Source organism: Lactuca saligna, chromosome 6, assembly GCF_052625555.1.
Source record: "Lactuca saligna cultivar CGN05327 chromosome 6, ASM5262555v1, whole genome shotgun sequence".
NCBI classification, from domain to species: Eukaryota; Viridiplantae; Streptophyta; class Magnoliopsida; order Asterales; family Asteraceae; genus Lactuca; species Lactuca saligna.
The window spans coordinates 19,738,924-19,751,503 of NC_136422.1; the positions used below are offsets into that span (position 1 = coordinate 19,738,924).

Consider the following 12,580-nt stretch of genomic DNA (forward strand, 5'->3'; position numbering starts at 1 on the left):
TCAGGTAAGTCGGGTATCGATCACAGGGAACGAAATTCAATTAAATAAATTAAATACTTTTAATTAAACTAAGAAAAAACTATGATATGAGGTTTTTACTGAGATCTGAATATCTAGACTTACCAATTTATGCATTACCATGTAATGATCATGCACACGTTTAACACTAAATTGATAGTAAACACAAATTGGACTATGAATGATAAAAGTTACTTTCCTATGATCAAGTTAAGCAACCAATAACAAATTAATATTAATTATGCTCTCTAACACAGTTAAAGTTTCTAGCTTTAATTACCTAGTCTAAGATGTTATTAATCTACTACGCTAAACTCATATCAAGGCATTGAAAGACTATAACTAAACATGATATGGTCTATCAAACATAAGTAAAATCAATATAAAACATCCAATATTCAAAATCAACACATATGATCAGGGTTCATCTTCACCAAACAGAAGTATGGGGTGATTAGATCATAACTAAAACCGAAACATATAATAAATCTAAGTTAACTAAAACAGACATGGTAAAATCTAGAAAACTGAACGATTTGATGATGTTTTTTCTTCAATTCTCTTCAACTCTTGCAATCTATTCGATTCCTAGCCTTCTCTAGGTTTTCCAAATGTTTTTAGTCATAAATCAAAGCTTTTTCCTTAAGCCAACCCACTAAATTCGACCTAATATCCACATATTTATAGTTGCCATAATCTAACCACCACGACGTATTTGACCACCACCACGTTGTCGTCTTCTATGAAATCTCATATACGGAAAATCACCCAAGCTTCTAGATGTGGCCACGTCGTTCAACATGGCTTTTCTTCCAGTTCCAAGTTGCTGCTAATTTTAGCCTCCAAGATTCTAACTTTTGTCATCTTTGGTCCCTTTCCTTTAAGATTGTCCTATTTAGCTGCATATTGTAATTTAACTCAATAAGTACCAAATATCTTTACAATCTAAAAAATATAGGTTAAAATGTATTAAATAATGCCTAAATATATGTATAAATATAAAAATATCATGCCACGTGTCGCATTTTGGGTGGTGTGGCAGTGTGCGCCGTCGTTGCACGCAAGCGCAAGCAAGGAATTTATGTTTCTTCAAAAATTAATATTGTTTGCATACGAGCTCTGTTTTTAACGAGTTTTATATCCACGCGTAGCTATCAACGGGATCTACAACTTTTATTTAGACTATGTCGGCTAGTTTTGATTTTATTTTTAAAGTTGTATTTTTAACAACATAAGACTGTTAAAGTCCATTAAAATTCATAACTCTCTCATATGGTATCCGTTCTTGACCGTGTTTATATTGACGGATGAGTGTTAACGGGATCTTCAACTCTCATTTAGATTGGTTTTCCTAACAATCGACCTATTTCAATTTCGGTTTCTGAGTCGTATATTGCTACACTAAAATATTATAAAAATCATAATTTCCTCTCACAAAGTCAGATTCAGACATTCTTTATATGCATGAAATCCTTGTGATATATACTATAACTTTGATTAAGATTATTTATGATAAATAATATTTTATCCAAAAAGTTATTTTTAACGCTTATTATAACTAGTCCGAATCTACGGGTGTTACATTGGTGTAATATGATGGTAAAAGTTTTGATTTTCTTATGTTGCGTTTTGATCCTTGGTGTAATATGATGGTAAAAGTTTTGATTTTCATATGATGCGTTTGTTTGTAAAAACCATCATATTTCAACATATACCACCCCAATTGACCTTCCATCAATAATTGAACAAATCTTCCTTACCGGGAGGGCAATCTTCTCTTATAGTCTTCACCTCCCGCCCGACCCGGAAATAGAGAATCCACCCCCCTTATGATTTATTAATTTCTGCAAGCAGGGAGGATCCAAAGCTCCCAATGAATTTTTATTTTTATGTTATGTACGATATCCTATACAACAACGTTTTGCCACATGCCCACCATAACATCCTCATTTCTATTGATTTCATCTTCCTCTTGTGATCTTTCTTGCTCGACCAACACTCAGATCCATACGTCATAGCTAGCATCACAATCATCTTATAAAATTTCCCCTTCGGTTTCAACGAAACATTCTTTTCACAGGATACCCATGAGGCCACCATCCACTTTAACCAACCTGCATTTATGCGATGAGTAACATCTACATTCACCATATCTATTCTATGTATCATAGACCCTAAGCATTCGGAAAGCTCCATTGAAGATAAAGCTTGGTCCCCTATACACATGTCAACTTCTTTTGCATACCCTCTCCCTCCCCTCCCCCCTCCTGGTTGAAATTGCACAAAAGATACTATGTTTTAACAATGTTGAGTTATAATCCCTTTTTTTTCCAACATCCTCTTCCAATTATGTAACATATCATTCAACTCAATCCTTGTTTCGGCAACCAACACCATGTCATCTGCAAATAGCACACACCAAGTTATATCCCTATGAATCTCATGAGAAATCTCGTCTAACATCGGGAATGGATATATACGTTGAGAGTTGGGCCTCGATGTAGTCCAATGCCTACAGTAAACGAGTTCGTGTGTTCGACAAGGATATTTACATAGGTTGTAGACCGACAATATATATCTCGAATAACCATGACATATCTCTATCGGATTCTTCTAGCTTATAAGGTACTCCAAATGGTCTTATGGTGTATGCTTTAATGCTATTGTATGTCTTCATCAAAGTCGTTGAACAGCATATCGAGATCCCTATTTGGATATGGTATCTTATACACCAATGTTTACAAATATATGTTAAAATGATTGAATAAGATAAAAAATCTTAATTTGTAAAACTGTTTAAAAATATATTTCTGAAAAAAGGTTACAAAAATAAAATGCTTGATACCATATCCAAATCGCTTTCACATTGGGCCGAAGCCCGTCGTACCGGATACAGAAGTGGCTGCTTTTTTCATGCCAAAAGTGCGGTACAACCTTTAATTGCTCATAAATGCCGACCCGTATTTACTAATTTCTCCTTTGCCACACCCCTTTGTTTTGGGGTGAATTTTAATATTTTGCCCTTCTATTTAACTTTATTTGAAGTTACCCTTTCACAAATTTGTTTACCAAAATGACCTCATGCCCTATCAAGAAGACAACAAGTTATGATTTTGACAAAACAATCACAAGATTCTTTTTTAAGTTTTATAATAATTGATAAGTAGGTACCATTCATCAAAACAATAATAATAATAATAATAATAATAATAATAATAATAAATAAATAAATACAGAAGTTCGTAATATCATCAACTTATGAGATCCATAAGTTTTTTTATATAACTTTATTTTATTTCAAAAATTGTTTATATAATTAGTTGAAAATGTATGAGAGTATGATTGAAAAAAACTCATCCTAAGTGCTTCTAAATTTTCAAACACGGTTGAAAAGCTCAACAATAGGAAATAATTTTTTTTCTACTTTTTATTAAATGAAAAATCTTTCACAAAAATCATTAGCTTTGAATATTTATACTAAATAAATAACATATGTATTGTTGTCATCATAAAAATTAATCGAATACATTAACTCGAGGTTATTAAATTTCTTTATTTCGTGTTTGTTACATATATTTAGGATATTTGAAAATAATTAAATGGGTTTCTCATATAATAATACAACCAAATGATAAAATTTCTCATTTTGAAATAATTTCAATGTATTATAATAGGGTTTTATTATATAATATATAAATTTCTCAAAAACAGTCAACTAAGTTATCATTTGAAATTATTGTTGATAGATTATTTGAATCTGGGGCAATTTTTAGAAAGGCAAAGGTTTAGACCACAATTGTGAAGTTTTACAAAGTGAAAGGATCAAATCTGTCAAACTGAAACTTAACTTTTTCTAACTATATTTAATTAATTATTTAAGCTTTTCAAGTATTTAAAAAAGAAAAGAAAGAAAAAATAAAAAAGGAAAATACCCGAGTAATCCAAATCTCTCTCAATAATCAAACCTCTCTCTCTCTCTCTCTCTCTCTCTCTCTCTAAATTCCCTCTTCAGGTATGTGTAGTGTACAGTATAACTCTATACCACTTCAATTCCCCTAAATCAAGTATTTTGTGTATTGATCGATTTGTGCATATGAATTTATGTGTTTAGGGGTTCGATTCTCAAGTTGAGCGATATCAATCAGCTATCAATTCATGTCTCTGAGGCCGAGCGCGAGGACTGAGGTTCGCCGGAACCGATACAAGGTTGCCGTCGATGCGGATGAAGGAAGGCGGCGGAGAGAAGACAATATGGTCGAGATCCGTAAGAATAAGAGAGAAGAGAACTTACTTAAGAAACGTCAAGTACTACCGTCGTCACAGCCTTTGTCCACCGGTGTTCCAGTCCCATCCTCCACCGTGGAGAAAAAGGTTAACTCTCACTTTCCGATTCGATTTTGGATTCATTACACGATTTTTGGAACTGTAACATCAGATGCATATGATTAGAGTTTTGCACCTAGTGTTATTATTACATTGATCTAGTGTTTGCTAGTATTACAAGTTATGATACGATTGTAATTAAAATTGAATCAGAACTGATGACGATTGATTGATTGAATACGTCCTTACTAGGTTAGAAGTTTTTAACCTTTGTTTTCATAATCTAGTTTACTGTTTTAAAGCTATGATTTGTTTCTTATCATTACATGTATGTGCATCTGTATATTGTTGTCATCTAAACCTATAAACTGACGAATTGCAGTTGGAGAGTCTTCCTGCTATGGTTGCTGGAGTATATTCCAATGACAACAATATGCAGCTGGAAGCAACTACTCAGTTTCGGAAATTGCTTTCAATAGGTATAAAATCTAAACCATGTTTTTTTCCCTCCCTAATTTCTATTCATTTTCAAGAACAAATATCCGTTAACCAACATGATTAAACTTTGTTTTAACAGAACGTAGTCCACCAATTGAAGAAGTTATACAATCTGGTGTTGTACCTCGCTTTGTTGAATTCTTGATGAGAGAAGATTTCCCACAGCTTCAGGTCAGCATTCAGAAACATTATCCTCTTTTTTCTCTTTCTTTTGACCTAATCTTGAATCTGTTCAACAGTTTGAGGCTGCATGGGCACTTACAAACATAGCTTCTGGAACTTCTGACAATACAAAAGTTGTAATTGATCATGGAGCAGTTCCAATTTTTGTCAAGCTTCTTGCTTCACCAAGTGATGATGTTCGTGAACAGGTAACAAATATATATATTATTATTAGTCAATGCGAGTTTGGCAACTAGCTTTTAGCTTTTAAAAGAAACTCAAATTAAAGAAAAAGCTTCATTTGAGAGTACAAGTTTAAAGCTTTTAACTCATAATCCAAAAGTTACTTCAAGTAGCTTTATGTAATTTTAACCTTTCAGAAGCTTACATTGCGAAAGATACCCTTAATAGTTACTCATTCAATGTAGACAAGAAGGGGTGATTTTTAATTTGTATAATTATCTTTTCTATTTTTATTTTGTGTAGGCTGTTTGGGCTCTTGGAAATGTTGCTGGTGATTCCCCGAGGTGTCGTGATCTTGTTCTTGGACAAGGTGCTCTGCTTCCATTGTTGGCTCAGTTAAATGAACATGCTAAGCTTTCCATGCTCAGAAATGCCACCTGGACACTCTCAAATTTCTGTAGAGGGAAACCTCAACCTCCTTTTGAGGAGGTTATTGTTAATTGCTATTGTTATTGTTATTGTTATTTTATCAGCTTGAGATTAGTGATTTGAGAGTCTGAATGTGTTTTTGAATTGCAGACAAAACCAGCACTTCCTGCACTTGAGAGACTTGTTCATTCGAATGATGAAGAGGTGTTGACAGATGCATGTTGGGCTCTATCGTATTTATCTGATGGAACAAATGATAAAATTCAAGCTGTGATTGAGGCAGGTGTATGCAGACGCCTTGTTGAGCTTCTTCTGTGAGTTTTTTCTTTTCTTTATGGTGATTAATTAGTTACTTTTAGATTGTGTTTGGTATGGGTTAATTGAAGAGGGAATGGAATGGAATGGAAAATCATGTTTGTTTTGCCACATGGGAATGGAATGGAGCATTTTCGACATAATGTGATTCTGATTTTCATTCATAAATTACTTTTATTTATACAAGCTTAATTAAAAAAAAATATTGTTCTTGAAAAATTTCAAGACATAAGTTAAACTTATTTCATGTTATTTTCCTAAAATAAATTTTAGTTAATAATTCTATATTAAGATTTCATAGCATTTAATTTTAGAGTAAATTACAATTATGGTCCCATGACTTCTAACTCTTTTTTTTTCTTCATTTTCTTTATCCTAAAATGAATCTATTTGCAATTTTGGTCCTTACTTGAGGCTTTAAAACACTTTTGGTCCATGTCCCATGCAAAAAAAATCTGATTTTTTATTTATTTATCAATATCAAGTAAAAAGAAGGATAAAATAATCATTTTACTTAGAAAAGATGGACCAAAAGCGTTTTAAACTCATCAAATAAGGACCAAAATTGCAAACATTTTAATCTATTTGCAATTTGTTCCATATTTTTTTTTGTTTATCAAGTTAATAAAGGATAATATAACCATTTTACTTAGAAAACATGGACCAAAAGCATTTTAAACTCATCAAATAAGGACCGAAATTGTAAATTACCTTAAATTTATCTAATTTTTTTACCTTTGTAACAATTCTTTTTTTGGAATGATCAATAAACCTTTTTTACTATTTCCAATACAAAATAGACATGAAATACACTTATATATAACTTATCAACTAATGCCTTTTATCCTCTATAAAAACAAAGTCATTCTACTTCTACATTTCATTTACGGGAAATCTCTAGTAAAGTCCCATTTTTTTTTTTTTTTTGCATAGCTTACATTTTAGTCCAGAATTAATATTTTTTATAAAAAAGTCCTAAAAAACGGCAAAATGTTGCATTCTGACCCTTTTCTACCGGTTAGGATCGATAACAAATTAATTTGGGACTATTTCGTAAACTGACCCAAAATATTAGGGCTTTTTTGCAAAAAAAAAAAAAAAAAAAAACCTTTATAATGTAAATTGGACCAAAATTTTGGGATTTTTTTTAAAAAAAAAAAGAATTAATTCAGGACTAAAATGTAAACCACACGAAAATTTTGGGAGATTTTCCCTTTGATTTACTTTCCGAATTGCACATAACAAACAAGTTTGAACAACTGATTCCATTCCATGATACCAAAAACACTTGTTAACAAGCATTCCGATTCCGATTCCATATTCCAGTCATCCATCTCCATCGGTTCTGATTCCATCCCTGCGAACCATCGGCAACATCGTGACGGGGGACGACCTCCAAACACAGTGCATCATCGACCACGGTGCACTCCCATGTCTCCTAAGCTTGTTAACACACAACCACAAGAAAAGCATCAAAAAAGAAGCTTGTTGGACCATCTCCAACATCACAGCTGGCAACAAACAACAAATCCAAACCGTAATTGATTCCGCTTTAATCCCCCCCTTAATACATCTCCTCCAAACAGCCGAATTCGATATCAAAAAAGAAGCTGCATGGGCTATATCCAACGCCACTTCCGGTGGCACTAATGATCAAATCAAGTACGTTCCCCCTCCCCCCCTCCTTTTTTTTTTTTTTAAACTCAAACTTACAATCTTTTAATATTACAAAATAACTTTTCCACATTATGACTCGCATGTTTAGCTGGTTTTACGTTTTTGGTCCATTGGTGTTGCTGATTTTTGAAATTAGACAAAATTTCATAATTGGTCCCTCTGGTTTGCACAATATTGCACTTTGAGGACTTCTATGAAAAATGTCACGCCGTTGGCCAATAGTTCTTCTGGTGTTAACTTAAACTTTTGAGTAGTTAGTTTTTTTCTAAATGACCAAATTGCCCTTGGACTGAATCTGAAAATTATGTATACCTCCAGGATCAATTATGAAAATTTGAAGTTTTTTTTGTGGTATAAATAACACAAAAAAAAAAAAAAAAAAAAAATGCAAATATAAATCTATAAAGATGATGACAATTCTACCCTTGCTGTGATGATTGATAAATAGGTATTTGGTGAGTCAGGGCTGTATAAAACCGTTGTGTGATCTTCTAATATGCCCGGACCCACGCATCATAACTGTAAGTCTGGAAGGGCTGGAGAACATTCTAAAAGTAGGAGAGGTTGAGAAGAACGCGGGGACCACAGGAGATGTTAATTTCTATGCACAAATGATAGATGATGCAGAAGGTTTGGAAAAGATTGAGAATTTGCAAAGTCATGATAATACTGAAATCTATGAAAAAGCAGTTAAGATTCTTGAAACGTATTGGTTGGAAGAAGAGGAGGAGGAGGCTGTTGGTGATGGTGGTTTGAATTTTGGTGGGAGTAATGTTCAAGTTCCCGCTGGTGGATTCAATTTTACCGGATGAAGAAGGTATTTGTTTTTGATTTCTATGATTGTTTTGATTGGGATGTGCAGGGGTGTTTTCGGGAATATATATATAATATTGTTTGTTTTTTTTTTTTTTGGGGGGGGTGGGGGGTGGGGCTCGAATCGTTGAATGTTTTGGAGCAATGTTCGAGGTCGGATTCGTCTTTTTTGTTTGTTTGATTGTGAATGTTTTGGATTGAGTCGGGGTTTTGGTATGGAATATGAATATGAATATGAATATGAATATGAATATGAATGGAGGTGAGTAGTCTGTAGTGTGTGTATATTCATATGACCTTGAAAGTAATGCCATTATGTATTATGATTATATTTATCTTTTTTTTTTTTAATCTTATTTTTGTATTATCGTCTCATTTTGTTGGGTAACTTTTGTTTTTTTAAGTTTCTTGTAATTTGGATGTGTGATGCTGATTTGGAGATACCGAACGTTTTGAAAACAAAAGATTTAGCTCAAATATAAGACATGGTTTCTGTTACAGACTAGGTCGATTAATCTAATTGGGTGTTAATATAAAATTTCTGAAATATTTTTTTGATGAACTGTCTCTTGGGGAATATCGATGATGTAGTGAGCAAATAGCAATCATCATTATTTAAATGCCGTCAATTTTGGATCTTGCAAAACCTGATACGACACGGCAACCCGACACAAAATTAAAGGGTTTGAGCAAGAGATTTTGACATGTTTAAGCAAATGGATTGACATGACATGATAATTAAACGGGTAGGATTAGAGTCAAGATTTTTAACTCGGAGATATTTGAATGTAAAACGTGTAATTATATCACTTTTTATAAATTTTATATTTTTATAAATATTATATATTATAGATTTGGAGTGAATCAAACTCAATAATTAAAATTAAAATTGAAACTTTGAGAACCACTTAATTTTACTCCTCATCATCTATTCCCTTTGGTATTTTGTCTTTTAAACTTAAAATGAACTTCGTCGATTCACCTTCTAATTGTGTTTCACTTTTTTCTTTTCACCTTTGTGTCTCTTACTTTTCAATATTTAAAATGTTTCAATCTGACATGATACACCATGTTTACAAGATCTAAACCTTAAACAATAATAAATGAGTTTACACGACACGACACAATAACTAATCGGATCGGGTTAAGGTCAAGCCCTCTCAACCCACTTAATGTATTTACATGACACAACACATTTGTCAATTATTGAATGAGTACAAGTCAAATAGGTAGAAGCTTATGTCATTCAATGTTGACTTCGAGTCACTATCAATTGAAGAACTACTGAACTAGACAAGTTTCTACGAATGATGGGATTTGGTTGTAAATGGCATGGCTGGATTAGAGCAGCCTAAACTCTTCTACATTATAGATTTTGGTTAACGGCTCCCCTATGGAAGAGTTCAAAATCAAGAGTCTTACGTTAAGATGATCCTTTTCATAAATAAAATACCACTTTTGGGACGAGCCATATCTTTTCCGAAGCTGCGCGGATGGGATCATAAGGAGATGCGTATTCGGGAAAGAAAGTCGTGAAATTTTGGAGCATTGTCATAGCGGGCCCACCGGTGGACATTATGGAGCACATTACACGGCAAATAAGATATTTGATATTGGGTTTTATTGGCTCATAATTTTTAAAGATGCTACCCAATATGTTAAAGAGTGTGATGCATGCCAAAGAGTAGGAAACATATCATCCCGAAACGAGATGCCACAACATAGTATTCAAGTGTGAAGTTTTTGATGTGTGGGGGATCGATTTCATGGGACTATTTCCAATGTCAAAAGGGAACATATATATTTTAGTGGCCGTTGACTATGTATCCAAATGGACGGAGGCACAAACTTTACCAACTAATGATGCTCGGGTGGTGGTGCGCTTTCTAAAAAAGTTATTTTAAAGATTTGGAGTTCCTAAAGCTCTTATTAGTGACTTGGTACTCACTTTGCCAATGATAAATTAGAAAAAGTGTTAAGAAAATATGGGGTGACTCATAAATTCTCTACATCTTACCATCTACAAACTAGTGGGCAAACTGAAGTGACAAATAGAGCATTAAAAAGAATTTTGGAGAGATCGGTAGGTAGTAATCGGAAGGTATGGTCGGATAGGTTAGATGATGCACTTTGGGCCTTCCGCACAACTTTCAAAACACCTATTGGTACTACACCATATAGGCTAGTTTATGGGAAGCAATGTCATTTAACGGTAGAAATAGAGCATAAAGCTTTTTGGGCTTTAAAAATGTGCAATTTTGATATAGCTGAACTTAGAACCAACCGGTTGATGCAACTAAATGCTCTTGAAGAACTTAGGAATGAAGCCTACACTAGTTCCTTGATTTACAAAGAAATGGCATGATAAAAGAATCAAGGGCAATAAGTACTTTCGCGAAGGGCAAAAAGTGTTGCTTTTTAATTCAAGGCTCAAACTCTTTCCGGGCAAGATAAAGTCGTGATGGGATGGTCCATTTATAATAAAGAAAGTTTTTCCACATGGAGCTATCGAGTTACTATCAAAAGAAGGCTCTCCTTTCAAGGTTAATGGATATCGGGTGAAAAAGTATGAAGAAGGAATCCTGAGAAATGAAGGACTTGAAGAAGGGTTGTTGCTGGAAGGCATGACAGACACGTAGAGCGGGAAGGAGTCCAACTAACGACTCCTTAAAAAGAAGCGCTTCTGGGAGGCAACCCGAGTTTAGAGTTTGCATTTCTTTTTCACTTTTAGGATCTGCTTTTTTTTTTCAATCTTCTTCTGAAATTATGCTTAATAAGATTGTTTGAGGGCAAGCAATGCTCAAAGTGTGGGGTGGTAGATTAAAAAATCGAGTTTTTTTTCAAACTGAATGATCTACTCGCCGAGTTCATACATTTACTGGGCGAGTACTTGTTGAAATACACGAGAAATCGATAATTCGCACGTCTACTCGGCGAGTAGGTCCCCCTACTCGACGAGTTCACTTTTTCAATTGAAATTTCACAATCTGTAAATAAGGGTTTCATTTTACCCCAATTCTTTTCATCAGCCTCCTCTCACTCATCAAGCACTCCTTTTCCTCTCAAGCAACTCTCTTGAATTCTTGCTGAATCTTCATTTACTAAGAAAAAGGTATGATTTTTCCTTTGGATTCTTGCTAAAGGTCCCAAATTTATCATTTTTGAGTACTTATTTTGTTAATTCGGATTTGGAGTATTACTCCAATTCTAGGGTTTTGATTTTAGGATAAATTAGGAGGATTTTGACCAAATTTCTTGCGAATGTATGCTTAAGGGACTTAGAACAGCAAACCCCAAGACAAATATATGTGTTTTGTTGAACCAAAATGGACCAAGAAGGGAACTGCCATCGCAGTTCGTCCTACTCGCCAAGTAGTTTTTTGGACTCAGCAAGTCCATGCCTTGTTGAATCTGTAATGATGAGTTTTAATTATCTGGGTTGTTGTTTGCTGTTTTCTTGATGTTGTTTTGAAGAAATCATGTCCAGAAGGGGCCAGAGCTCACGGGGAGGAAGTTATGGAGACATTCCGTGGCTTTTTTTTTTTTCACAAATCACTTCAAGGTCGTCACAAGCTCGGGCGAAAAACAGATTGGCGGCCTTGAAACAAAAAGAGATCTATCTCCCTAATGCGCTTAACTGGGACTGGCTAAGTCAAACCGGGTTGGAAGAGGAGTTAACCCCGTATTTGGTGAAATCTTTCGAATTGGATGGCACAACAATAATATGTGACGGGTAGATGCAGCTGTTTAAAATACAAGAACCCGTATTCGCAGAATTGTGTTGGGAATTCTTTGCCACTGTCTCATTTTGGGATGGTAGTGAATATTATAACACCAACATTATCACTTTTTTGCCTCAGAGGGGAGCTGCGCCACTGCAGCATAGCGGAACTCGCCTGGAGGGTTGGTCTCTATGACCAAAATATCATCATGTCGGAGGATTTTGAAGCATTTCTGGAGCAATGCCACAAGGATCTTCCCGAGGAAGTTGTTGCCTACACTTGGTGGAATACTATTGCAAACCGGTTCTATATTCCCTCTTTTTCTCAAGAGGGCCATATTCGTTCTTCGATCTATCGTCTCATCCACCGCCTCATCGCTAGTACCACAAATATGAGGAAGGATGATGATAAAGTTCCTTCCCTCGACATTTTCTATTTGT

General features: G+C 34.3%; 1 protein-coding gene across 1 annotated transcript; it reads left to right on the top strand.

Moving 5' to 3' along the window:
- The first annotated feature begins 3,921 nt into the window (after positions 1-3,921).
- LOC144999955 (importin subunit alpha-2-like) lies at positions 3,922-8,747 on the top strand. The gene is made up of 9 exons (XM_078959100.1): positions 3,922-4,030; positions 4,130-4,389; positions 4,724-4,820; positions 4,919-5,010; positions 5,079-5,210; positions 5,488-5,673; positions 5,764-5,927; positions 7,255-7,590; positions 8,054-8,747. Exons 2-9 carry the CDS (start codon positions 4,174-4,176, stop codon positions 8,415-8,417), a joined length of 1,587 nt encoding a protein of 528 aa, XP_078815226.1. The 5' UTR covers positions 3,922-4,030; positions 4,130-4,173; the 3' UTR covers positions 8,418-8,747.
- Positions 8,748-12,580: the final 3,833 nt, after the last annotated feature.

Excerpts from the sequence above, each read along its gene's own strand:
- LOC144999955 (XM_078959100.1), top strand. The coding sequence starts at position 4,174 with ATGTCTCTGAGGCCGAGCGCGAGGACTGAGGTTCGCCGGAACCGATAC. Across the intron at positions 4,390-4,723 it reads CCTCCACCGTGGAGAAAAAG|TTGGAGAGTCTTCCTGCTAT; the intron begins GTTAACTCTCAC and ends GACGAATTGCAG. Across the intron at positions 5,011-5,078 it reads AAGATTTCCCACAGCTTCAG|TTTGAGGCTGCATGGGCACT; the intron begins GTCAGCATTCAG and ends TCTGTTCAACAG.